The sequence below is a fragment of the Staurois parvus genome, unplaced genomic scaffold (genome assembly GCF_062004578.1).
Source record: "Staurois parvus isolate SC_StPar_1 unplaced genomic scaffold, SC_StPar_1.0 ptg000303l, whole genome shotgun sequence".
NCBI lineage: Eukaryota > Metazoa > Chordata > Amphibia > Anura > Ranidae > Staurois > Staurois parvus.
In genome coordinates this window covers 9,624,918-9,652,343 of record NW_028318099.1, presented here as the reverse complement: position 1 = coordinate 9,652,343, position 27,426 = coordinate 9,624,918, and the positions used below count along the sequence as shown (strand labels likewise).

Genomic DNA, 27,426 nt, shown 5'->3' with positions numbered 1-27,426 from the left:
GTACTACAGATGAAAAAAAGTATGATACTTTTTTATTTCAATCACCAATAAAAAAAGTTGTCAAACTAGGCCTATCTTTTAATTCATGAAAGCTCTCTGATTACCCTGTAGATTGGGAGGAGTTGTCGGTTAAATACATTAAGTATTAACCACCAAAAAAAGACCCTGATGAAGAGGGGATCGCCCCTCGAAATGCGTCAGCCACTTGAGGGTCTTCTCATGCTTTAGGAGCTGACCTGGTGACGTGATTGCTTTGGATACTGATATGCCTTTGTCACTACAGTTCTTTGTGAGTGTATATCTCCTTTTAACTTAATGAAGTTAACTCTCAGTTAATTCACTAGGCTGGTGCCCCCTCTTTTTCCTTGTTTTGCAGTGACCAAAAAAAGACTACCAGACTACCAACCCCTTTGCAAAAAATGACTATTAGATATATGACACGTCCAAATGAAAATGTAGAGTAAAAAACCTTATACTTTATTCTTAAACCGGTTATTGTACAGATGGTAAAAGCTCTACTCAGACAAGTGATTTATGACTTAGCCTAGGTCATCATATGTTATGTCTATAGCCACTGTGCCAACAGGGTGAATATGTATATATATATATATATATATATATATATATATATATATTGTGGCAGTGCGGTATCCTGCCACGGTGGAAATCATGATGGAGACCCAGGATTCTCAACCATGCAGGTTGAGGGGCTCCAGGCAGTTCTCATAATGCAGAGGAAACGGGTTTATAAGTTTCCTCTTTGGTTTGTAAAGCCTGTTTTGGGACCTGTTGCCTGGAGATTTCTAAGAGATTTGGGAGGGATGAAATCTCCAATCCTGGGCCCATATTTTGGGAGCAGCCAGTGTGCTGATTGCACAGGTGTGTGCAGGCCTTTTTGTGGAGGCCAGGCCATGAGTCTGAGCTCCACCCCGGCAAACGGAGTCAGGAGGATTCCACCCCGGCAGGCAGGAGGTCTCTGCCGTGGAGTCAGGTGGAAGCCGGACTAGCTGTGTGCTAGTGCCATACTTTGGGAAGAGTCTGCAGGAGGCAGACTTAAAACTGCGTGCAAGCCAGGAGGCTGAATATTGTTGTGTTTGATGGTGGATACCCCTGCGTGGGAAGCATTTGTGTTTTCTTGAACTTTCTTAAATAAAAGTGGGTAAAAAAGCCCTGAAAAGAAAGCGAGTTGCTGTGTGTTTAACAAGAAGAGCTCTACCACTTGAAGCGAGTTCCCACATATGGTGGAGGATGCAGTGGGCATAATTGGAGATCCCTGCAAAAGTAAGTTCATCAGTTATATGAACTGTGTTTCTGTGCAATGGACAGCACAATTTGGTGTGTGTGCAGGTGAGGAGAACCTGCCTTAAAGAGACAGTGCTTCATTTCTTGGTTGTTGGACTGTGCAAAAGTGTTGTGAAGTGACTGTGAAGATGGGGCGGTCAAAGCAAAGAAAAGAAGCAAGATTTGCTGATATGAGAGACCGAGCCCTGTGGCTGGAGGGGTTGTTATCCCCAGAACAAGCCCCATACATAAATGAACAAAGTTTGCCAAAATGGGAAGTGCATGTTGTTGCTGCTGGCAACACTGGTGAAAGGAGACCAGCTATGAATGTGCAGAGTCCTAAGCTGGAAAAAGGCTACAATGTGGGGAGCCTGGACAAGACACGCTGGCAAGAGCGATGCTTGCGGTGCAGGGAGTGGGGGCACACTGTCTCTAAATGCCCTTTGTCTCAGCCTCCATTGCAAAGTTGCATATCAAAGCAAAGGACTGCATCTGTGTTAGGCAAGCCGGCTCTGAGTGCAAGGAAGGAGCGACAGCCTGACCACAAGTTTGAGAAGAATGTGGTTGCCCATAGCAACACATGTGACTTCAGGCCTGCGGACCCTGTAAGAGGAGTGTCGTCTGCAGAGGATTGTGACAACGCAGAAATGAGAGTTCAGCGCATCTGGAGGAACCCACAAAGTTCAGCTGGGAGAGTGCCATCTCCCATAGCAACAGGAGAAAGCTTGGCAACCAGGAGAAGGGGCTACAAGGGAGATGTCTTTCCGTATCCCAAGAAGGTTATCGGTGGAACCATACCCTGCCTGGAATGTGGTCAGTTTGGGCATGGTATCTTTACCTGCCCCAGATTATGGAATACCACTGATGAGGGTGCTACTGAGCAAAAGGCTTCATCTGCAAGCCCAGATTCATTTTTAAAAATGTTGGCAGCTACCCCTAGCAACAGGGATCTTGTGTTACCTGCAGGGGGTGTAAGTTGGTCCGGAATGGCTGCATTGTTGCACCGTGACCACTTGGGGAAGTCAGCCTGTGGAGAAACCACAGAGGAGAGACAACGCACTCAAGTGAAGGCTATGACACCTGCTGCAGGAAATGGTAAGACTGTTTCAGTTTGTGGGACTGATTCCAAGGAAGTGAGAGTGTGTCCTTCAGGGAGTTCCACAATACAGATGGACATGGACTGGCTGCTGTGTGCTACCCTGAGTAGTGGGGAGGCACAGGGAGAAGCCCAACGATTAGGACTAAATATGGAAAAGGACATGGGGACTCTGCATGTGCCTGCTATAATCCAGCAGATGGCTGGGGAAGGTAAACTAGGGGTGACCAAAACTGTCATGGCACCGTGTTCCCTAGTGCCAGGTGCTGCAGAGATGCCCAGGGAAACCTCCCAGGAGCCCGCAGTGACGGAGCAGAGGATTTCCCAGGTCAGCTATGGAGCTGCTAAAACTGAATATAGTGTCCCTTTAAAGAGAGAGAGTGCTGTGAAGCATGGCTCACAGGCTGCTCAGCTGGGTAATAGCCAGGGATTACCTGCAAAAACCACAGTGATGTCTATATGCAATGAGAATGCTGATGGTCATGCCGACAAAAGTGTTACTGTTGGTAAATATAATGTTATGGTTGGTGATGAGCTAGCACAGCTCACTAAAGATAATAGTGTTTATATGAATATGATTGAAGATATGTTGTTGCCCTTGGCAACAGTATCCAAGGCTGCAAAGGTGTCCATGGAAACCTCCTGGGAGCTCTGTGTGTTGGAGCCAGAGGTTGCCTTGGACAACTATGGTGCTGCTCTGGACAAGAGAGTACTTGATAATTTAAATGCTAAAACTGGAATTTTTGAAAATGCTCCTGGTGATGGGTTAATGGAGTCTGTCAGTAATGACAATAGGTATGGAAGTGTTCATGAGGTGAATGAAGCGCCATCAGAGTACGGTGGTGAGGGTGTGGTATTGCAACCTGTTGAGGTTAAAAATTTAGTGCCACAGTTTTGGTTGAACAAAAGTGATATATGTGATGTGTCTGCTGAGCCACTCTGTCCTGTGTCTCCTCCGGCAGTTGGTGCGGTACTGCGTAGTACCTCTGATTGGAGCACAGAGAAAGTAGACTGGGACAGATGGGCTGAAAACCTGTTGGCTTTGTTGAAAGGGACCTCTGTTTCCAACAATGAAGTGGACACGACTTCTGCTGTGCTAAATGGAGGGATTGCAGAGCAGCTTATAGACAAGGGCACACTTGCTGTTGCTGCAGATAGTCTCCCTCCCAATATGGACGGGCCAAGTGAGATTGAGCACATAGCAGAGATCGTGCCCACAACCCACAAAGGATCCAATGGTGTAGGATCGAATAGTGTGATACCAAATGAGCCAGTGTTGGTGGAAGTGTCAGATGGCACAAATCAAGTGATTGGGCTCAGTAAACCAAATGTGGAATTGTGTTATGACCGTCAGGTGTCAGGACAGTTGCTGGAAGAGGTACATGTGCCAGTGGAGCTGGTGGATAGCGACGTTGCCATGGGAGACAACCACTCCACGCTGTGCACTTGGTCTCCAGACACTGCCCTGCCAAACGTTGAAATTCTGACAAAGGTGTGGATGTTTCTGACCATGAGGAAAAATGCAAGGCCCTTATAAATGTTGTTTATGATGATGATTTGGAAAAGTGCGAGGCACTAGTAAATGGTGATCATTTAGTTTCTGTGGGTGACCATAAACCTTATGATGGACCTGAAGGTCAAGTGGACATGTGTGCTGATAACCCTGAAACAAATGATGTGGTAGACACAGCTGAGCTAAAAGCTGCAGTTGAATTAGGCCCCCTACAGGTTCAGGAGGGTACTCTGGGAAGAGAAACTTTAAATGGCTTATCTGCCCAGAGGGAAAACTTTAAGGAAGTGGATTATTTAAAGAGGTCCCCTGACATAAAAGCATCTGAAGGGCAAGGCAATTGGGCTGTCCTTCAGAAGGAGAGTAGGACATTGTCATCTGAGAATGTCAGTGACAAAAGGAAGTGTGCAGTGTACGGGGGGAAACCAACCGAGCTAGGTTTTGTCAGCAAGAAGATGCCTGTACATAGAATGCAGAGAGGGTCTAAGGTAACCCCAATAAAAGAGCCCGCACTTTTTGTGTGTAAAAGCGTGACCCCTTCAAAGGTAAAGGGAAACCGGCGGTTGAGAGTGCAGTGTAGCTGCAATGTTATCAGACACTTAAAACTCAGGCGTCAACCTCATCCTCAGAAAGGTACCAAGTTTTGGAAGTTCCTTAATGGGAAGGTGACTTGGGTGGCCCCAAGGAAAATAGAGCGGCAACGCTTTTGGAAGCGTACCCGTAAAAAGGCACAGTGTCTTTATAGGGCCCAAGTCCGTGTGCTAGGAGAACATGGGGAAAGTCGCCTCATAAGACAGGAAGGAAAGTTTCCCTTTTGAAAGCAATGTCAGTCAGGAATGGGCTCATATGGGTGAAGGCTGGCACAGAGGTGCCAAATTAAAGAGTTTGGGTGTGTGTGTTCTGCCCCCTACGGGATCAAAACAAAGGGGGGGGATATGTGGCAGTGCGGTATCCTGCCACGGTGGAAATCATGATGGAGACCCAGGATTCTCAACCATGCAGGTTGAGGGGCTCCAGGCAGTTCTCATAATGCAGAGGAAACGGGTTTATAAGTTTCCTCTTTGGTTTGTAAAGCCTGTTTTGGGACCTGTTGCCTGGAGATTTCTAAGAGATTTGGGAGGGATGAAATCTCCAATCCTGGGCCCATATTTTGGGAGCAGCCAGTGTGCTGATTGCACAGGTGTGTGCAGGCCTTTTTGTGGAGGCCAGGCCATGAGTCTGAGCTCCACCCCGGCAAACGGAGTCAGGAGGATTCCACCCCGGCAGGCAGGAGGTCTCTGCCGTGGAGTCAGGTGGAAGCCGGACTAGCTGTGTGCTAGTGCCATACTTTGGGAAGAGTCTGCAGGAGGCAGACTTAAAACTGCGTGCAAGCCAGGAGGCTGAATATTGTTGTGTTTGATGGTGGATACCCCTGCGTGGGAAGCATTTGTGTTTTCTTGAACTTTCTTAAATAAAAGTGGGTAAAAAAGCCCTGAAAAGAAAGCGAGTTGCTGTGTGTTTAACAAGAAGAGCTCTACCACTTGAAGCGAGTTCCCACAATATATATATATACACTCACAGGCCACTTTATTAGGTACACCTTGCTATACCAGGTTGGACCCCTTTTTGCCTTCAGAACTTCCTTAATTCTTTGTGGCACAGATTCAACAAGGTGTTGGATCAAGAGAGCCTTTGGTCCATATGGACATGATAGCATCACGCAGTTTCTGCAGATTTGTCTCCTGCACATCCGTGAACCATTGATACAGGGCAGGATGGATCCATGTTTACATGCTGTTTATGCCAAATTCTGACCCACCATCTGAATGTCGCAACGTTTTTCCAATCTTCTATTGTACAATTTTGGTGAGCCTGTGTGAATTGTAGCCTCGGTTTTCTGTTCTTAGCTGACAGGAGCTGCACCTGGTGTGGTCTTCTGCTGCTGTAGCCCATCTGCTTCAAGGTTTGACGAGTTGTGCGTTCCGAGATGGTATTCTGCATACCTTGGTTGTAATGAGTAATTCTTTGAGTTACTGTTGCCTTTATAAGATGTCGAACCAGTCTGCACATTCTGCTCTGACATGAACAAGGCATTTTTGACCACACAACTGCCCCTCACTGGATATTTTCTCTCTTTAAAACCATTCTCTGTAAACCCTAGAGATTACTGTGTATGAAAATCCCAGTAGATCAACAGTTTTTAAAATACTCAGACCAGCCTGTCTGGCACCATACTTATCAGACCATAGTGTATATAAAGACCTCCATCAGACAGTCAATGCAGTCCAAGTGTAGGGAGCCTGATCAGTTGCATTAGAGGCTATAGAACTACTTTTTTTTTATTACCTTAAACCAGTCTTTTGTAACCAGGGTTCTGGGGAACTCTAGGGTTCCTTCCAAAGGTTGCCAGGAGTTCCTTGATCAATTAACATTTGCTCTTTTTGGATATCAGTTAGGAGCATACTTCCCATTGTTCACTAATGCAAGGGGTATTATGTGTAAAAGGGCCTTTTTTTGATTGACTGCAAGTGTATAGAGGAAACACTACAGTTTTAACTGTCTGCAATAATTCTATACATTACTTTATCATTTGTTTCATTTTATTTTTATTATTGCTAAAAATAGTTTTGTTTTATAGAATATCCCTGGGTGTCAAATATGCTAAATATGCCACATTGTCATCTTACATATCTACTTGCCATTTACACTAAAGTACCAAGAGTTGTAGACATGATTATTAGCAGGGGTTCCCTGATTCCTGAAAGTTATTTTAAGGGTTCCTCTAAGTTAAAAAAAGGTTGAGAAAGACTGCTATAAACATTCAAGTAAAACAGCAGAAATGGGTAATTCACTTTTTTATTTTCTAATTAATTTGAATTTTAAACCACTGAAGTGTCTTCTACTGGATCCCTAGCAGCATTGTTGCAATTGGCACTGGGATCCAAATCAGAGTCCCAGGGGCACAAAGAAGGTGTTCAAGAGACAATTTTAGCAAATACAACTGAAACATATGGCTGTTACAGCATAGACAGGTGGCGAATGCAGCAGGCAAAGATTTCTGTCCAATTATGAACATCACTATTACAGGTGACACTTAGATTTGGCAAAAGATGGTGACATCGACATGTCTGAAATTTGTAAACTGCTGATTTAGTTTCTCTATGAAAGTTAATATGAAAAAGATCAGATATCTATATTACATGCCTATTAAAACAAATTAGATTGATTTCGCTCAAACCTTTGCTGCTTCGTTGCAAAATCAATTGATTTCAGATAGTAGGCCACCGACTTTTCCAATTCATCCTGAAAGAAAAATTTGTTAAAACCTATTCACATCAAACATGATGTATATGTTATATACTGCATACATAAACAAACCTGAGATAAACACATATCTATGCTGAGGTTAAAATATTAAAGCTGAAATCCAAGCAGACATAGAAATACCAATCAATGCAATTTAGTATTTATTTCAAAAAAAGTATAAAAATGCCATTTTAAATACAACTAGTAAAAGTATCTACATTTGACTTGATTTCAGCCACTTGTCTTTTACTATAAAGCATTACTTAGGCTTGAAGAGTTTAGAGAAGTATTAAAGATCAATCTGACAAACCTACAGACAGCAGCAGAGAGTAGAGAGATAACCTCATCATTCTGTTGTCCATTGTTACCCTATGTGCTCCAGCTCCATGTTTCATTTTGCTCTGGGATATGCTGATATAGTTTGGCTACAACATTGTATTTATTAGAGATGAGCGAATCGAAGTATCCGAAGTGGAATTCGAGTCGAATATCGGAAAAATTTCGATTCGTGCCGAATCCGAAAAACAGCCTAATTCGGACGCGCGAATCGAAATTTTTCCGAAAATGGCGGCTGACATGTGCGGCGACGGAGCGGGGATGTCGGGGAAGGCGCGCAGACAAGGCGCGCTGCCCCATAATGCATTCCTCAACGACATGTGATCGCATCAGCCAATCAGCAGCCAGCCAGCCAGCACTGTGTAATGGTCGAGGTATATATAGCGGCCATTTTGGAAATCTTCATTTGCCTGCAGTCATTGAACAGAGGCAGACCGCTCTGTACTAGGGACAGGGACAGAGTTAGGGCCACAGAAACGAGAATTGGGGACAGAGAGAAGTTACTTAGGGACAGAGAACCATTACTCAGGGACACAGACTTGTTAATGAGGGCCACAGAATCGTTATTTAGGGACAAAGAAACGCTAGTTAGGGCTACAGAATTCATACTCAGGGACAGACAGAATTGTTACTCAGTGCCAGAGAATTGTTACTTAGGGCCACAGAAACGTTATTAGGGCCACAGAATTTTTACTCAGGGACAGACAGAATTGTTACTGAGTGCCAGAGAATTCTTACTCAGGGCCACAGAATTCATTCTCAGGGACAGACAGAATTGTTACTCAGGGACAGACAGAATTGTTACTGAGTGCCAGAGAATTGTTACTCAGGGACAGACAGAATTGTTACTGAGTGCCAGAGAATTGTTACTCAGGGACAGACAGAATTGTTACTGAGTGCCAGAGAATTGTTACTCAGGGACAGACAGAATTGTTACTGAGTGCCAGAGAATTGTTACTCAGGGACAGACAGAATTGTTACTGAGTGCCAGAGAATTGTTACTCAGGGACAGACAGAATTGTTACTGAGTGCCAGAGAATTGTTACTCAGGGACAGACAGAATTGTTACTGAGTGCCAGAGAATTGTTACTCGCACAGACACAAAATTGTTACTTGCACAGACACAGAATTGTTACTCGCGCAGACACAGAATTGTTACTCAGGGCCACAGAATTCATACTCAGGGACAGACAGAATTGTTACTGAGTGCCAGAGAATTGTTACTCAGGGACAGACAGAATTGTTACTGAGTGCCAGAGAATTCTTACTCAGGGACAGACAGAATTGTTACTGAGTGCCAGAGAATTGTTACTCGCACAGACACAAAATTGTTACTTGCACAGACACAAAATTGTTACTTGCACAGACACAGAATTGTTACTCGCACAGACACAGAATTGTTACTCAGGGCCACAGAATTCATACTCGGGGACAGACAGAATTGTTACTGAGCGCCAGAGAATTGTTACTCAGGGACAGACAGAATTGTTACTGAGTGCCAGAGAATTGTTACTCAGGGACAGACAGAATTGTTACTGAGTGCCAGAGAATTGTTACTCAGGGACAGACAGAATTGTTACTGAGTGCCAGAGAATTGTTACTCAGGGACAGACAGAATTGTTACTGAGTGCCAGAGAATTGTTACTCGCACAGACACAAAATTGTTACTTGCACAGACACAGAATTGTTACTCGCACAGACACAGAATTGTTACTCAGGGCCACAGAATTCATACTCAGGGACAGACAGAATTGTTACTGAGTGCCAGAGAATTGTTACTCAGGGACAGACAGAATTGTTACTGAGTGCCAGAGAATTGTTACTCGCACAGACACAAAATTGTTACTTGCACAGACACAGAATTGTTACTCGCACAGACACAGAATTGTTACTCAGGGCCACAGAATTCATACTCAGGGACAGACAGAATTGTTACTGAGTGCCAGAGAATTGTTACTCAGGGACAGACAGAATTGTTACTGAGTGCCAGAGAATTCTTACTCGGGGACAGACAGAATTGTTACTGAGTGCCAGAGAATTGTTACTCTCACAGACACAAAATTGTTACTTGCACAGACACAGAATTGTTACTCGCACAGAGACAGAATTGTTACTCAGGGCCACAGAATTCATACTCAGGGACAGACAGAATTGTTACTGAGTGCCAGAGAATTGTTACTCAGGGACAGACAGAATTGTTACTGAGTGCCAGAGAATTGTTACTCTCACAGACACAAAATTGTTACTTGCACAGACACAGAATTGTTACTTGCACAGACACACAATTGTTACTCAGGGCCACAGAATTCATACTCAGGGACAGACAGAATTGTTACTGAGTGCCAGAGAATTCTTACTCAGGGCCACAGAATTCATACTCAGGGACAGACAGAATTGTTACTCAGGGACAGACAGAATTGTTACTGAGTGCCAGAGAATTGTTACTCAGGGACAGACAGAATTGTTACTGAGTGCCAGAGAATTCTTACTCAGGGACAGACAGAATTGTTACTGAGTGCCAGAGAATTGTTACTCTCACAGACACAAAATTGTTACTTGCACAGACACAGAATTGTTACTCGCACAGAGACAGAATTGTTACTCAGGGCCACAGAATTCATACTCAGGGACAGACAGAATTGTTACTGAGTGCCAGAGAATTGTTACTCAGGGACAGACAGAATTGTTACTGAGTGCCAGAGAATTGTTACTCTCACAGACACAAAATTGTTACTTGCACAGACACAGAATTGTTACTTGCACAGACACACAATTGTTACTCAGGGCCACAGAATTCATACTCAGGGACAGACAGAATTGTTACTGAGTGCCAGAGAATTCTTACTCAGGGCCACAGAATTCATACTCAGGGACAGACAGAATTGTTACTCAGGGACAGACAGAATTGTTACTGAGTGCCAGAGAATTGTTACTCAGGGACAGACAGAATTGTTACTGAGTGCCAGAGAATTCTTACTCAGGGACAGACAGAATTGTTACTGAGTGCCAGAGAATTGTTACTCTCACAGACACAAAATTGTTACTTGCACAGACACAGAATTGTTACTCGCACAGAGACAGAATTGTTACTCAGGGCCACAGAATTCATACTCAGGGACAGACAGAATTGTTACTGAGTGCCAGAGAATTGTTACTCAGGGACAGACAGAATTGTTACTGAGTGCCAGAGAATTGTTACTCAGGGACAGACAGAATTGTTACTGAGTGCCAGAGAATTGTTACTCAGGGACAGACAGAATTGTTACTGAGTGCCAGAGAATTGTTACTCAGGGACAGACAGAATTGTTACTGAGTGCCAGAGAATTGTTACTCGCACAGACACAGAATTGTTACTCGCACAGACACAGAATTGTTACTCGCACAGACACAGAATTGTTACTCGCACAGACACAGAATTGTTACTCGCACAGACACAGAATTGTTACTCAGGGCCACAGAATTCATACTCAGGGACAGACAGAATTGTTACTGAGTGCCAGAGAATTGTTACTCGCACAGACACAAAATTGTTACTTGCACAGACACAGAATTGTTACTCGCGCAGACACAGAATTGTTACTCAGGGCCACAGAATTCATACTCAGGGACAGACAGAATTGTTACTGAGTGCCAGAGAATTGTTACTCAGGGACAGACAGAATTGTTACTGAGTGCCAGAGAATTGTTACTCAGGGACAGACAGAATTGTTACTGAGTGCCAGAGAATTGTTACTCAGGGACACCTAATCGTTGAATTAAATAGTATGTCAGACAACATGCAGAGGAGTGGCAGAGGAGGCAATGTTTTAGGAGCGAGCAGACGTGGCAGCAGAGGAAGGGGTCGAGGCAGCAGTATTCGCAGCCAGAGGCCAGTGCTCCCGGTGTCATCCAGCGGTCGTGTCTCCACCGACAACCCTGCCGTCATTGATTGGTTGGCTCGGTCGTCTTCCTCTTCCCAGGTCACCTCTGACACCTACAGCCAACGGTCGGTGGGTACGTCAGACACAACCGTTAGTTGGCATGGCCCGGGACCAAGCCCACTGAAATCACGTGTCCTCTACCTGCCCCTGTCCTTTGCTGTTCCCTCACCAAGCGAAGTATCGCATGCTGTGGGCTCAGCCCCACTGTACAGTGAGGAAGAGCTAACAGAGGGCGGTCAGGAACGGGGGGAGACATCGGCCTTTTCAGCAGCCAAGCGAACAAGTACTGGCGAGGAGAGTGGCTCGGTAGCCGGTCTAGAGACAGGTCTGTCTCCTGACCCAGACGCAGCCGAGGGGGCTAGTAGTGAGGCGGAGACCCTACTTGATGATGAGGAGGTTGATCGCACTTGGCAGCCTCGTCGTCATCAGGCAATTTCTTCCGCATCATCAGGAGAAGAGGGTGGCAGCTTGGCAGCGAGCAAAACAGTCGGTGGGTTGCCCAGGAGACAGCAGCAGGGTCGCATCAGTGTCAGTGGAGCCAAACGTCCACGGAGTAGAGCACCAGCTCCACTGCAGCCTACCACCACGGCCAGTAGTGGTGCCGGTGCGCACGGAGGAAGTAGCAGTCAGCCAGTGAAGAGTAGCGGGGGCAAAGTTTCCTACTCGGTGGTGTGGCAATTTTTCCTCAAGCCGCCCGAGGAAGTAAACGTAGCCGTATGTCGACTATGTGGCCAGAAATGCAAGCGTGGCCAGGGGGCCCATGTTGGGACTACAGCGTTGCGTCAGCATATGCAGCGTCACCATTCGGTGGCCTGGGAAAACCGTGATAAACATACGGCGGTTCTGCCTGCCCCAGCCCCCGCTCCATCACCCGCTCCGTTACTTGCTCCGTCACCCGACGTCGTCAATCGCCCTCTATCAGCCAGTCAAGGCTCCAACACCTCTGCTGAGGGGAGTTGTCGCTCATTGGCATCTTCCGCTCGTTCAGATGCTCCTTCTCCTGCTACTCCTCTTCTCGGATTCCGTCAACAGTCTTTCTTGGAATCCGTATCCAAGAGACAACAGTTTGCGAGCACGCACCCGACGGTGCAAAAGCTGAACGTCCTCCTGTCCAAGTTGCTGGTGCTGCAGTCCCTCCCTTTCCAACTGGTGGACTCAGCACCTTTCCGAGAAATGATGGCTTGTGCCGCGCCGCGGTGGAGAGTGCCAAGCCGTCATTTCTTTGCCCAAAAGGCAGTGCCAGCCCTGCATTCACATGTAGAAGAGATGGTGGGCCAGTCTTTGAGCATGTCGGTCTCTGCCAAAGTGCACGGCAGCGCCGACGTGTGGAGCTGTAACTACGGTCAGGGACAGTACATGTCATTTACGGCCCACTGGGTGAACGTGGTGCCGGCACAGCCGCACCAGCAACTTGGACAGGTCACGACGCTTTTGCCTCCACGTTTGCACGTCCTTGGTCCAGCAAGCATGTCCGCCTCTACCACCTCTTTTTCCGCCGTGTCCTCAGCCGCCACCCCCGTGCCAAGTCCCATTACCCGACCGGCATATCACATGTGCAGGGCGCAACGGTGTCACGCTGTGCTGCACCTGGTATGCCTTGGCGAACGTAGTCACACAGGGGAGGAACTGCTGAGTGTAATGAACAGAGAAATCGACAGATGGCTGTCTCCGCGCAAACTAAAAATCGGAACCATGTTGACTGACAACGGAAAGAACATGGTGTCTGCTCTGCGTCAAGGAAGGTTGTGCCATGCGCCATGCATGGCTCACGTGTTCAATCTGGTTGTCAAGCGGTTCCTAAAATCCACCATCCCACTGCAAGACATCCTTAAAATGTCACGTAAACTGTGCATGCATTTCAGCCATTCCTACACCGCAAAGAACACCCTCATTGAGCTGCAGCGGCAGAACGGAATTCCACAGCATCGCCTGATCTGCGACGTTGCAACAAGGTGGAATTCAACCCTACACATGTTAGACCGCCTTTACGAGCAGCGAAAGGCCATCACCGATTTCCTGATGTTACAAGCGGATAAAGGTACTCCCCTGTGTAACTTAGATGTCAGCCATTGGCAGCTCATGCGTGACACCTGCCGCTTGCTCAGGCCCTTTGAGGAGGCCACGCTATTCGTGAGTCGGCAGGACTATGGGATGAACGACGTCATTCCTCTGTTGCACGTCCTGGAACAAATGCTGTTAACAATGGCTGGTCAGGGTGCGGTAGACGTGGCGCACAGATCTCAACGCCACATGACCCCTGTGGGGGCAGGACAGGAAGAAGAGGAGGAGGTAGAGGAGGACATTTGTGCTCAGGAATTATTGAGTGAAATGGGTGGTTTTTCCACTCAGCGGACAGGAGTGGAGGAGCAGGAGCATCTGGTAGAGGAGGAGGAGGAGGAGACAGAGGACCCAGACGCACCGTGGCAGTATGCTGTGGAGATGGAGGCAGGGAGTCCCTCGCATTCCTTGGCACAAATGGCCCATAGCATGCTCGGTTGCTTGCGTAGCGACAGCCGAATAATAACCATCAGACAGAGGGATGACTTTTGGCTGTCCACCTTGTTGGACCCTCGCTACCGGTCCAAAATGGTGGCCTTTTTCACACCTGCTGAGAGGGAGGCCAAAATTACGTACTATAAAAACCACCTATGTAGTCAGTTGGTCTCTGCCTTTGTGCGCCATCGTCCATCCTCAGACACTGTGGGCCCTGTGCGCTCGCGTTCCGCTGGCATGGCAGCAGGGGAGGGGTGGGGTGGTAGGAGCAGTGGCAGCTCCACCAGCAGCGGCTGCCTCAGTCTGCAGTCGATGATGAGTAGCTTTCTTCACCAGCGCAGTGAGGAAACTACTAACCAGCCGCAGCAGCAGCAGCAGCATCAGGTGGACCTGGAGCAGGAGCTCAAACAACAGGCTTGGGCCTACTTGGACAGCACCCTGCCAACCGAGGTAGACAATCCCCTTGACTACTGGGCAACGAAACTTGACCTTTGGCCCCAACTAGCTGAATTTGCCCTTGAAAGGCTGTCATGCCCGGCCAGTAGCGTGGCATCGGAGCGCGTGTTTAGTGCGGCAGGAGGTATTGTAACTCCGCGGAGGACACGACTGTCCACCCAAAGTGTGGAGAGACTCACGTTTGTGAAAATGAATCAGGCGTGGATTAGTCTGGATTTCAAACCACCAGTTCCTGACACAACTGACTAAATCCGCCATGAATCATGCCTCAAACATGTGCCACTTTCAGGTCTCCTCACACTGCTGGTGTGTTGGATTTTTTGACATAGGGTGCTGGCAGATTACGGGCCTCCTATAGCTGCTGCCAGGCCCCTAATCTGCCATAGGCCCCTATATACCGCCTCCTCCTGCTGCTGCCAGGTCCAGAGTCTCTCATGGGTCCCTGTACGGCCTCCCATTGCTGCTGTCTCCATCGCCACACTCTGCTGCCATGTGCCACTTTCAGGTCTCTTCACACTGCTGGTGTGTTAAATTTTTTGACATAGGGTGCTGGCAGATTACGGGCCTCCTATAGCTGCTGCCAGGCCCCTAATCTGCCATGGGCCCCTATACCGCCTCCTCATGCTGCTGCCAAGTTCAGAGTCTGTCATGGGTCCCTGTACGGCCTCCCATTGCTGCTGCCTCCATCGCCACACTCTGCCATGTGCCACTTTCAGGTCTCCTCACACTGCTGGTGTGTTCCATTTTTTGTCATAGGGTGCTGGCAGATTACGGGCCTCCCATAGCTGCTGCCAGGCCCCTAATCTGCCATGGGCCCCTATACCGCCTCCTCATGCTGCTGCCAGGTCCAGAGTCTCTCATGGGTCCCTGTACGGCCTCCCATTGCTGCTGTCTCCATCGCCACACTCTGCCATGTGCCACTTTCAGGTCTCCTCACACTGCTGGTGGGTTCCATTTTTTGTCATAGGGTGCTGGCAGATTACGGGCCTCCCATAGCTGCTGCCAGGCCCGTAATCTGCCATGGGCCCCCGTACCGACTCCTCATGCTGCTGCCAGGCCCGTAATCTGTCATGGGCCACTGTTGTCGCTTGTTGGCATATTCCGCTCGTTCAGATGCTCCTTCTCCTGCTACTCCTCTTCACGGATTCCGTCAGCAGTCTTTCTTGGAATCCGTTTCCAAGAGACAACAGTTTGCGAGCACGCACCCGACGGTGCAGAAGCTGAACGTCCTCCTGTCCAAGTTGCTGCTGCCAGGCTCGTAATCTGTCATGCGCCCCTGTACCGCCTCCTCATGCTGCTGCCAGGTCCAGAGTGTGTCATGGGCCCCCGTACCGACTCCTCATGCTGCTGCCAGGCCCGTAATCTGTCATGGGCCCCTGTACCGCCTCCCCATGCTGCTGCCAGGTCCAGAGTGTGTCATGGGTCCCTGTACGGCCTCCCATTGCTGCTGCCAGGCCCGTAATCTGCCATGGGCCCCTGTACCGACTCCTCATGCTGCTGCCAGGCCCGTAATCTGTCATGGGCCCCTGTACCGCCTCCTCATGCTGCTGCCAGGTCCAGAGTGTGTCATGGGTCCCTGTACGGCCTCCCATTGCTGCTGTCTCTATCGCCACACTCTGCCATGTGCCACTTTCAGGTCTCCTCACACTGCTGGTGGTTTCCATTTTTGTCATAGGGTGCTGTATGGCCTCCCATTGCTGCTGCCTCCACCGCCACACTGTGGCTCCACACTCTGGTTTTGGCCCCGTGACTGCCCAAATGAGTGAAGTGTGCGGTGATTCTAAGATCGACGGCACTCATCTGCATGTCATACTGACTGACAGTATTATTTCTCTTCCCCAGCAGACTCCAAGGGCATTTAAATTAAAGGTACAGTGTTCTGCACTAATATTAAGTCTCTCTGAAGCCTAGAAACACCCTTTTTTAAGTTAAATTCACAGCGAATTTATTCGACTCGAATCGAATATTGTCCACGAATTCGCCGAATCAGTCGAATCGAATTTTTCATTTCTTCGCTCATCTCTAGTATTTATGTTTACCTCTCCTCTAACGATATCAGTTTTCAGCCTAATGAAAACAAATTTGTTTTTCAAAAATTCATAAAATTTTCTAATAGTTATAGGGGTTAAATTGAAGATTATTTTAAAAAACTGTAGTGATGATGAAAATCGAAGAAGGCTGGAAAATGTTTCTTGCACAACTGAACTTTTAGTCATCAATGTGGTTTTCGTTCAGGAAAAATAGTGCTTATTGTATGCACATGTGCATCCTGTTAAAGTAGAACTCAAAACATTGGCAAGGGAATCAAAAATTCTCTACAAAATGTGTTAAGTCCATAATGGTATCCTCAAATGCTATGACAAATAATTTTTAAGAATTTCCATTCGAACAAAATTGGGAAGAGTAGCTGAACCATTTAGATTAATCTGCTCTCATTCTGTTTCCCCACTTGTGCATGGTTGTGGTTGACGTGCACTGCTGGTGGTATATGAGGTAAAGTTTGGGGTACAACATAATCCCTCAATACAAACCTCCTAGTGCACCTCTCCTGGCAGGAGAGACAGCGGCTTAGCATAGGACCCATCACCACTACATTTGGGTTAGTATGCTGCCATGATTGGTCCCAGGAAAGGAAAATTACTGTATAGCCCTGGCCAAAAGTTTTGGGAATTAAGCAAATATTATTTTTCACAAAGTCTGCTGCTTCAGTGTTTTTTTAGATCTTTTTGTCAGATGTTACTATGGTATACTGAAGTATAATTACAAGCATTTCATAAGTGTTAAAGGCTTTTATTGACAAATACATTAAGTTTATGCAAGGAGTCAATATTTGCAGTGTTGACCCTTCTTCAAAACCTCTGCAATTCACCCTGGCATGCTGTCAATCAACTTCTGAGCCATATGCTGACTGATAGCAGCCCATTCTTGCATAATCAATGCTTGATGTTTGTCAGAATTTGTGAGGTTTCTTTTGTTCACCCGACTCTTGAGGATTGACCACAAGTTCTCAATGGGATTAAGGTCTGGGGAGTGTCCTGGCCATGGACCCCAAATTTCGATATTTTGTTATCACTTTTGCCTTATGTTAAGGCGCTCCATCATGCTGGAAAAGGAATTGTTCATCACCAAACTGTTCTTAGATGGTTGGGAGAAGTTGCTTTTGGAAGATGTTTTTATACCATTCTTTATTCATGGCTGTGTTCTTTGTGAGTGAGCCCACTGAGAAGCAATCCCACACATGAATGGTCTCAGGATGCTTTACTGTTGGTATGACACAGGACTGATGGTAGCGCTCACCTTTACTTCTCCAGACAAGGTTTTTTTCTGGATGCCCAAACAACTGGAAAGGGGAACCATCAAAGAAAATGACTTTACCTCAGTCCTCAGCAGTCCACACCCTGTACCTTTTGTAGAATATCAGTCTGTTCCTGATGTTTTTCCTGGAGAAAAGTGGCTTCTTTGCTACCCTTCTCAACACCAGGCCATCCTCTAAAAGTCTTCACCTCACTGTCATGTAAGAGTTTTTTGTATACTCTTGGGTGGAATTCAAAATGGATGAATACAGCAATGCAATTCTACTTATATATTCATACCATAGGCAGGGGCGGACTGACAACTCATGAGGCCCCCGGGCAATAGGGGATCATGGGGCCCCTGTGTCCTTGTTCAAACTCAAAAAAGCCTATGAAAAAGGTACCAGGGGCATCTCATGGGGCCCCTTACTGACCCCGGGCCCTCGGGCAGTGCCCGAGTTTCCAAATGGTCAGTCCGCCCCTGACCATAGGTATCATGTCCTATTTGGGCACTTCTGAGGAAGAGATTGGCTGTTGTCTCAAAACACGTCAAGTGTCCTGTATATGATCTGAACCCCCGCTTTTTTGCATGTACGTCAATTGTAACAGACATGTAATGTATAACCGCCATATTATGTATGTCTATGGAAATTTTACTCACTGGTGAGCGTACCCCTGAAGACGTGCATGCGCACGAAATACGTCGGGTAGAGCCGCACTTGCTGACGTTACGCCGCCATTGCCGAAGGTCAGAACGGCGGCCATCTTGGTACTCCATTTTACCTTCATTCTTACTAATTTTCACGTGGATTGTCTTTTATTCATTATTTAATAAAATATTACACTATATACTACTTTTGACTCCTGTGGTGAGCTATTTCTCATGGAAGAGGGTCCACCTGAAATTTTTGTCCTTGGTTGAGCATCCCTTGCAGAGGCTTCATTGCTGTTACCTGTACCTAGATGAGATGTGCTTACATGCTGTTTACCAGTAGATGTCTGGTGAGTGAACATCTGACAGAGGTGGTGGATTCCCTATTGGATCACTTCACAATATTCACCGTGATTGTAGTACTTATATCCTTACAGACAATGTATAGCTCTTACTCCACTGATATTTTATGGACTTTATATATTCTCACTTTTATGCTGCACACTACTGATTCACATTTATTGAATGATTTATTGAACATTTTTTTATATGTGATTTTTATATGCTGCACTTGACTGTTCCGCTGATCAATTTTTATTTTTTTTCTTTTTCTCACTACATGTCAGATTGACTTTTGCACTTTATTTTCACTATAATATCATTCACTTATTTTAGCGCTGCACTTTCTATGTAATTATCCATAAGGAGTTGTTACCTATACCTTGGTGCTAGCTGCTCTATAGTTCCAGTGCTCGCCTATGCTTGATATGTATAATTCTCTAGAACAGCCCCCTCCTGCGTTGCACATTATAGTACTCTCCTCTTCTGGCAGTGTGTAATTACTGCCTGTGCGGGCCTAGCTCCTACACCCCTCCCCTCACCTCCCTACATACTGCCTTTTTTGTAGCTGTTGGGGAGGAGTGAAGGCAAATACTATCGAGTGACACCTGAGTGGCAGCTTTGAGTCTGCTGGGGCAGAAGATGGCAACCAACATAGTCTCAGGGCTTTTGGATATCTACACAAATATGGCTTTTACAGGTAAATAACATGCATAAAATATGTTAAATGCATATTTAATTTTATGGGAAGATGAAATATGATAAATGAAAGGTCTGGCAACAGGGTCTCCTTAAGGCATCGTTTACATATGCAGAAATTTTACAGGTGGTGAGGAGGTGTTATCTTGCATCCTCACCACCTGCTTTAACCCCTTAAAGACTGTGTGCATAGATTGCACTCAGCTGTTGGGTGTCCCCATTCAGTAGAAGCAGGGGCCATTTTTGCTGCGACAAGAGGCAAAGCACAGAAGCTGTGGCAAATGTACACCTCCTTCCGCTGCCTTTGCAGTTTAAAGGGGAGGGCTACAGGGTAGTAAAAAAGTGGCTCAACCACATGTTTTTAGCTACTCAACTGTTTGAGTGACCTCAAATGTAAGTGTAAATGAGGATTAACAGTGCACTTGTTTTCATCTAAATGACCTCCCTGAGCAACGCACTGTGTAGGAATGAGGCATTAAAGTGGTTCTAAAGGCTGAAGGTATTTTACCTTCTTGCACTTTATGCATAAAGGTAAAAAAAACCTTCTGTGTGCCGTGGCCCCCCAGTAACCCACTTTTTACCTGAGCCCCCTCCAATCCAGCAACGTTCACGATAGCCTCAGCTGTATGGGTAATCTCTCTCCTCATTGGCTGAGACTTCAGCAGGAGACCACTAGCCCTTGCTGCTGTCAACCCAGCCAGTGAACCAATAAGGAGAGAGGGTGGTGGAGCCGACCCACGGCTCTATGTGTCTTATGGACGCATAGAGCAGTGGCTGTGGAGCGAGCACGTAGCGGTGCCCCTAGGGCAAGCAGCTTTCTCTGGGGGCACTTCTTGAGAGGGAGGAGCCAGGAGTGCCAGCGGAGGACCCAAAAAGAAGAGGATTGGGGCTGTTGTGTGCAAAACCACTGCACAGAGAATGTAAGTATGACATAGTTGTTATTTTATAAAAAAAAAAACAATCTTATTATCACTTTAATAAGTGTAGGCCAGCCTGTTGTACATTAGCACCACTTAACCACTAACCAGTAGATCAGCATAACATCGCATAGAGCACATTAAGCATCTTTTAAAATATATTTGATGTGAGGTCCCCTTTAAAATGAGCCTGAACTTTGCTAGAATTAGCATAAAAATGCATCTGTCAAGTTCCTTTTAAAGTGGACATAGCATCAGGTGCAAAGTGCCTCCATGCTAAGAAATATTTTTATTACCCCAAACAGAGATCACAGCACTCCCCCCAACAACGACTCTGTCTGCTTTTCTCTCCAGAAATATCTTTGTTCAGGCATTGTCCAGGGTCAGCATCTATTTCTTGATCTGAGATACTGACTCAGAGATGACACCATCATAGATATCCTAATGCCTGATTGGCTGTATTCACAAAAGTCTGATGCACATCTGCTCCCTGCTGCAGCATTTCATCTTGTTACTACAAAGTTACAATGTTGCAATCTGATCATTAGGGGAGAGTAGACCAAGGAAATGCTTCTTCCTGCCTGCAGCAGACTGCTGACATCATTTTAGTCTAGGTCACTTGGCTGGAATGAAATTATTGATTTTTTTAAATAATACGTTTTTTAATAAAAGTATGATCTTGACTCATCTATTCCTTACGCTGAACATGTACAGCATAGGTGTATATCTTTGTCAGCACTGGTATTTTTATGTTCTGCTCATTTCACTAGTAATCAAATTATTTTGGATTAAAAAAATAATAAAAGGTACCACTTTTTAAAAAATATTTTTGTGTATCAGAACATGTCAGGAAGTTGCAGATTTATAAAGTTATTAAAGGTCTACTTAAATCTAATACACTAACACTAATACACTGTCCCATTGGAAAGATTTACCTTCATTTCCTGTACCATAGCCAAAACAGGAAGTGAGAAAATCTCTGTAAATTAAAGCAAAGTTCCATCCAAAACTGGAAGCTCCGCTTGTTTCCCTCCTCCCCCCCCCCCCTCCACTGCCATATTTGACTTTTTTGGGGGAGCGGATACCTGGCTTTAACAGGTACCTGCTCCTACTTCTGGCTCAGTTCGGCCCCCCTCCTTCCTTCTGCAGTCTTCTGGAACACTTCACAGATCCCAGAAGACTGCCGGACCAATCAGGATGAGCAGCGCAACTCACGCATGCGCAGTGGGCACCCGGCTGTGAAGCAGCAAGTTGCACAGCCTTGTGCCCACAGTTGAGATGCCGGGGAGGGAAGAGGGAGAGATGGGATGGTGAGCACACTGTTGGACCCTGGGACAGGTGAGCTTTGTTTATTAAAAGTCAGCAGCTACAATTTTTGTAACTGCTGACTTTTAGTAAACACAAAAATGACAGGAACTCTGCTTTAAGGGAATTCATTGGGGACCCTCAGGTCATTAGAACTAGTGTCCCCATAGGAAAATTTCCCCTCTATTACTTTTCTGGGAACAACCGAAAATGTGGGGTTTCTTTTACTTTCACTTTTGATGATAATGGTAAACTGGACAAATAGAGAGGGTGAATCTTCCTAATCAGAGCACAGAATGCAATAATAAACTAACAGGTGTTCTAATCCCTCTCCACTCTATCCAAAACTAAAAAAAGGTTGCCTTTAGTTATACTTTACAAATTGAACCTCTCCAAAGCATTGCCTAAATTAAATACATACCACATTATTAGCAGACAGGGGTGTGTGTAATTGGGCTTTGCACAGGTAGGCTCTCCCATAAAACTGGTTTGGGGGAGGTTTGCCTTTGAAATACATTTGAAGACAGTCTTTGCTCACGACACGATTTCCACACTGTAACAAAGCAAGATGATTGAAAAAGGGCCCATTATTGTTAAGTTACTACAGAAAGACCAATTTCTTTACAGACAAAAAGTGTTGTGCAAAAATAAAAAGGCAGACAACCAAATAGGAGTCATTACAGGCGCTGACTTCAAGACAAGCACGTGGATGTAATCCAAACTTGAGATCAATAAGGAGCTAGAACAAATCAGGGACTGTAAAGGACACTTACATACGCTATTTACCAAAAAAAAAAAACACAGAACACCGAGTCCTTATCCTGAGTTTCCAAACAAAAACAGTTAAATTTCCCTGTACAAGCCATTAGTAAGAACTCATCTGGAATAGGCAGTTCAATTTTTGGCACCAATTCACAAAAAGAACATTGGGGAACTGGAGAAAGTACAGAGAAGGGCAACCAAACTGATAAGAGGTGCGGAGGAGCTCAGCTATGAGGAAAGATTAGAGGAACTGAATTTATTCTCTCTTGAGAAGAGGAGATTAAGGGGGGATATGATCAACATGTATAAATACATCAGTGGTTCATATAGTGAACTTGGTGTAGAGTTATTCACCCTGAGGTCATCACAGAGGACAAGGGGGCACTCTTTACATCTGGAGGAAAAGAAATTTAATCTGCAAACACAGAAAGGTTTCTTCACAGTAAGAGCTGTGAGAATGTGGAATAGACTCCCTCAAGAGTTGGCTCTGGCCAGCTCAGTGCATTGCTTTAAAAAAGACCTGGATTATTTCCTAGATACACAGAATATAATTGGATACTAACATTTATAGGTAAAGTTGATCCAGGGAATATCCGATTGCCTCTCGGGGAATCAGGAATTAATTTTTTCCCCTGCAGGAGAAATTAGATTATGGTTTGCTGGGTTTTTTGCCTTTCTCTGGATCAACTGTCGGTGTAGGATTATAACTTTTTTTTTTATGGTTGAACTAGATGGACCTTTGTCTTTTTTTCAGCCAGACTAACTATGTAACTATGTAAATTCAAGGCATGCCATGCCACAGTTGCCTATGCACTCAACTGAAATGTATTGTATTAGGTGTATTAGGTTGTTGTGCTGCCCCAGGCAACACTAAAATTGGGTGCCCCTCTGGGCCCTGCTGCCACCACTCTCCGCCAGTACCTCCACCCGGGCCCTGCCTCCACCACTCTTCACCCCCCCCCCCCCCGGTCCCTGCCTCTGCCAAACACCCCCCCTCCAGGCCCTGCTGCTGCCACTCTCCTCTACCAAACACCCCCCCTGGGTGTTTCGTCAGCTCCATTATGTATGAGGGTCTGGTCTGGCAATTTTGCTTCTTGGTGATGTGAATTTCCAGAAGGGCCCATCAAAGGATTCTTATAAAGTCTTGCAGCATTCGGCAGGAACATCAAATGAAGGGTGGACACAAGAGGACACTGGTCAGCCAGACCGGAGAAGAGGATAGGCAACCATTTCAGGCCACCGGTCAAGTATACTGGAAAAGATGCCCTTAAGATCACATGACATTTGATTTAGGTCTTGATTGAAATAAGCCATTGGTAATTTGTCTCCAGAGCTGTTATTCTTACTTTTACATAATTATTTTGAATGTTACTGCATCATTCAGCAGGCACATCATATGAGCCAGACTGAAGAAGAAAATAGGCAACCATTTCAGGCCACTGGTCAAGGCTACTGGAAATGTTTCCCCCCGAAGATTACATGACAGATGATTCAGAGCTGGATTGAAATAAACCATTGAAGCGGGGTGCTTGGAGGAGGTGGCATGGGACTGTGGGACGCAACGAGGCTGCTGTAGATGCAAATGCAAAAGCTTAATATTCAACTTCACTTACAAGTGTTTTTAACCACATTACTTTTAATAAAGGCCTCTGCTGCACTTACTGGTTCTTTTCTCTGTTCTTGTGTTTGTCTATAGAGTGTGCTTCTACTCTGCTTAAGAGCAGCCTGGTACCTTGGCTTATCCCCATTTCTTACACAACTATACATTGAACTTGGACTGAGGGCTGACAGATGAGGCCAATCCTATCCAGTGTGCCCACATTTTCCAGTTTACATCATACAAGGGATGGACAGAAGACTGATCGGCTGGAATGGAGAAGGGAATAGTCAACCATGTCAGGCCACTGGTCAAGGCTACTGGAAAAGTTTCTCCGGAAGATCACATGACAGCTGATTCAGGTCTAGATTGAAATAAACCATTTCTAACTTGGCTCCAGGGTTTCCTTACCTGTACATTATTTTTTCTGCATATCACTGACCTCAAAAAAGCATTCAGGTAGTGATTTGTTAGGTCAGTGACCTATTAACTAACAAAGCAAGAAGAATGAAACTACTGATGCTTCAACCTTTGAAAATGAGAAAAAGACAGCCCCAGTTTTATTTTTTTTAAATCTATCTAAAACTCCCAAATATTTAAAAATACTAACACTAGTATCTTGTGACACAGGGGGTCTTAGGACTTCTTTCATCTGCTCCATAGTGTAAGAGGATCCAATCTGCTACCTGGTGATGTGAGGGCTGCCCAAAGGATCCTTATAGAGTCATGCAGCATTCAGCAGGGACATCACAACAGGGACGGACAACCAGACCAGGCAAGAAAATAGACAATCATTTGAGCCCAATGGTCAACGCTACTGAAAAAGATGCCCCAAACACAAGGACAGTGCTTTCAGGAATGTTTTTGTTTGTTTGGAAAAGAAAAACCCAACAGATTAGATATGCACAGGGAGCTGCGAGATGGAACTTTTTTTTTCTTTGGGAGTTGGGCTTTCAACATATCAGTTTTCAATCTGTACTACAAGAATAATAACTGTGATATGACAAACTGCTACAGGCAACACCATGACTTTCCTTTTACACAATCCTAATACATGATCATTACAAGTACAAAAGGACCTTAATTAAGGCTCAGTCAGCTTCAGCAAGCATTCTTCCAGATCTTCCTAGCTACAGACACTTACTTGAAGGGCTTGTTCTGCACACAGGACATACAGGTCAGAGCTGAACATTTCTGAGGCATCTCTTGTTGATCCGTCCCTGTTAGCGGCTTTAATTAATTTGTACGCACTGTGCAGGGCATCAGTATCTTGACAGAGGTTAGAAAATAAGATAAAAACATCTGTTAGAGCACACAATTAATGTTGGGGGGGGGGGGCCTACGTTCCCTGCCTAAAGACAGACACATGCACAGTAGTCTTAAGCACTGTACATAACATATTAAACAATTAGTGGATGGAGGAAAAGATAACAAAAACATAGACATTTATGAACATCACACTAATATAAAAATAAAAGGATACCTCATCATAAAAAAGAAAAAAATATAAAATTGGAAATGCAGCCTAAACTTGTTTTCTTTTTACAGTATAACGAAATATAAAACCTTTTTTTAGATTTCAATAGAGTGGTGAGGAGCCGGAACCACCGTCACGTTTCTATGGCTGTTTGTGTCTCCATTAAAGTGATGCTAAACTCTGGTTTAAAAAAAAGAAAACTTTATTCAAGTATGTACTTTTATCTCAAAAATGTCCCTTCTATTGCTCTCAGCCTCTTCTAAATCTCCAAATTTTTTTTTTGCTGCTGTGATCTGACTTCCTGTTAAAGGGAGGCTATGTACGTTCTCCATGGTCCCATTGTATATAAGAACGTAGACACCCTCTCTTGCTCGCTTCCAAGATGGACTAGGGACTACGGGATTTGTAGTGTGCATAGAGCAGTAGAGCAGTACGCTTGACCTCAACTAATTTGGAACTGTTCATTCCCAACAAATTGAAATGTAAAAGGAGGGAGCTTACAGAGGACAAGGTTACAAGGAGGCAGAACACAGTAATGATTTCACGAAAAACAGATTACAGGGCCAGTGAGTAGTGGATGTGTATGGATTATTTTTGGAGAGTAAGGATATTGTTTATTGTCACTTTAACCACTTCCTGTCCGGACACTTTCACCCCCTTCCTGACCAGGGCAATTTTCAGCTTTCAGCGCTATCACACTTTGAATGACAATTGCGCGGTCATGCAACACTGTACCCAAATTAATTTTTACCATTTTTTTGAGACAGATAAAGCTTTATTTTGGTGGTATTTATTCACCGCTGGGATTTTATTTTTTTTGCTATGTAAATGAAAAAGTCCAAAAATTTTGAAAAAAAGTTTTTTTTATAACATTTTGCAAATAAATAATATTTCATCATAAATCTTGGCCAAAATTTATTCCGTTATCTTTTTAGTAAAAAAAAAATCCAAATTAGTTTATAACCAAAAATTATAATTTTTAAACTTTTTTTTTACATTTTTATTTTATTTTTTTAAATTATTATTTTTATTTTTTTTACATACTGTCACCCTAGCAGTACAGTGTCACCATGGTGACACTGTACTACTTGTGGGAGGTGATGAAGATACATTTTTTTTTTTTTTTACACTGATTGCTTTTACACCCATAAAGGATGTAAAAGTAATCATTTCTCTTTCTCTCTGTCTGCATTCTTGCACTCATTGAGAAGTACTGAGTGAGCTGTGATTGGTCACAGCTTGTCACATGGTACAAGGCTGTTGTGAATAGCCTTGTACCATGTGACCTCTGTGATCATTCACAGATTTCACACGTAGCAAGCAATGATGTCACAAGTGACATCATTGCTTACTACTTTGCATGTGATCACTGATTGGCCAATCAGTGATCACATGATCGGGACCTCGTACAGAGGACACAGCGGGCACCGGATCACGGTGCTGCGCGCTTTCAGTAGGGTGCGGGGAGGCCGTTTATAAACGGCCACCCGACCCTGCACTGCCACTGGTTAAGAAGATTCATTGCCTCTATTGACCTAAAAACCAATGTTACCGGTAATGAAAAAAAAGGGTGAGTCCAAAATTCTGAGTTGCACCAAATAGGAAATCTTCCAATGGGAACATTTGATTCCTTGACAACTGTCAATAAATGGATTTTCTCATTTTGGAAACATATCCTCTCACAAAAACTTTTGGCTTAAACGTACGTTAAGGGTTTGACAGGGTTAGGTCCTGCTATGGGAGCCATACATAAAACAATCTGAATGAATGATTCTTCACAGAATCTAATAATATCATATGATTCAATCAGGCAGTGAATCTTTTTAAACAATCTGATTGCATATACAATTGTTCTGTGTATGGTCACCTATAGTTTTTTTTTTTAATTTGCCATTTTTTTGTTTGGTGAAATATTGGAGGCTTTCCTGATGATAATAAATATGGATGATGAAAACCTCTATACATTCCATTTAATTGCAAAGTGCAGTAACACATAGGGGGAGATTTA

At 45.0% G+C, this 27,426-nt stretch overlaps 1 protein-coding gene across 1 annotated transcript in view; it reads right to left on the bottom strand.

Annotated features, from left to right (window-relative positions):
- The window catches only part of LOC149457767 (cilia- and flagella-associated protein 46-like), a 201,884-nt gene that overhangs the window by 172,390 nt on the left and 2,068 nt on the right, over positions 1-27,426 (bottom strand). Inside the window, exons 2-4 of the mRNA XM_089683217.1 lie at positions 25,086-25,210; positions 22,004-22,135; positions 7,105-7,169 (exon numbers count right to left, since the gene is read on the bottom strand). Coding sequence (XP_089539343.1) covers positions 7,105-7,169; positions 22,004-22,135; positions 25,086-25,210 — 322 coding nt within the window. The remainder of the gene's footprint in view (positions 1-7,104; positions 7,170-22,003; positions 22,136-25,085; positions 25,211-27,426) is intronic.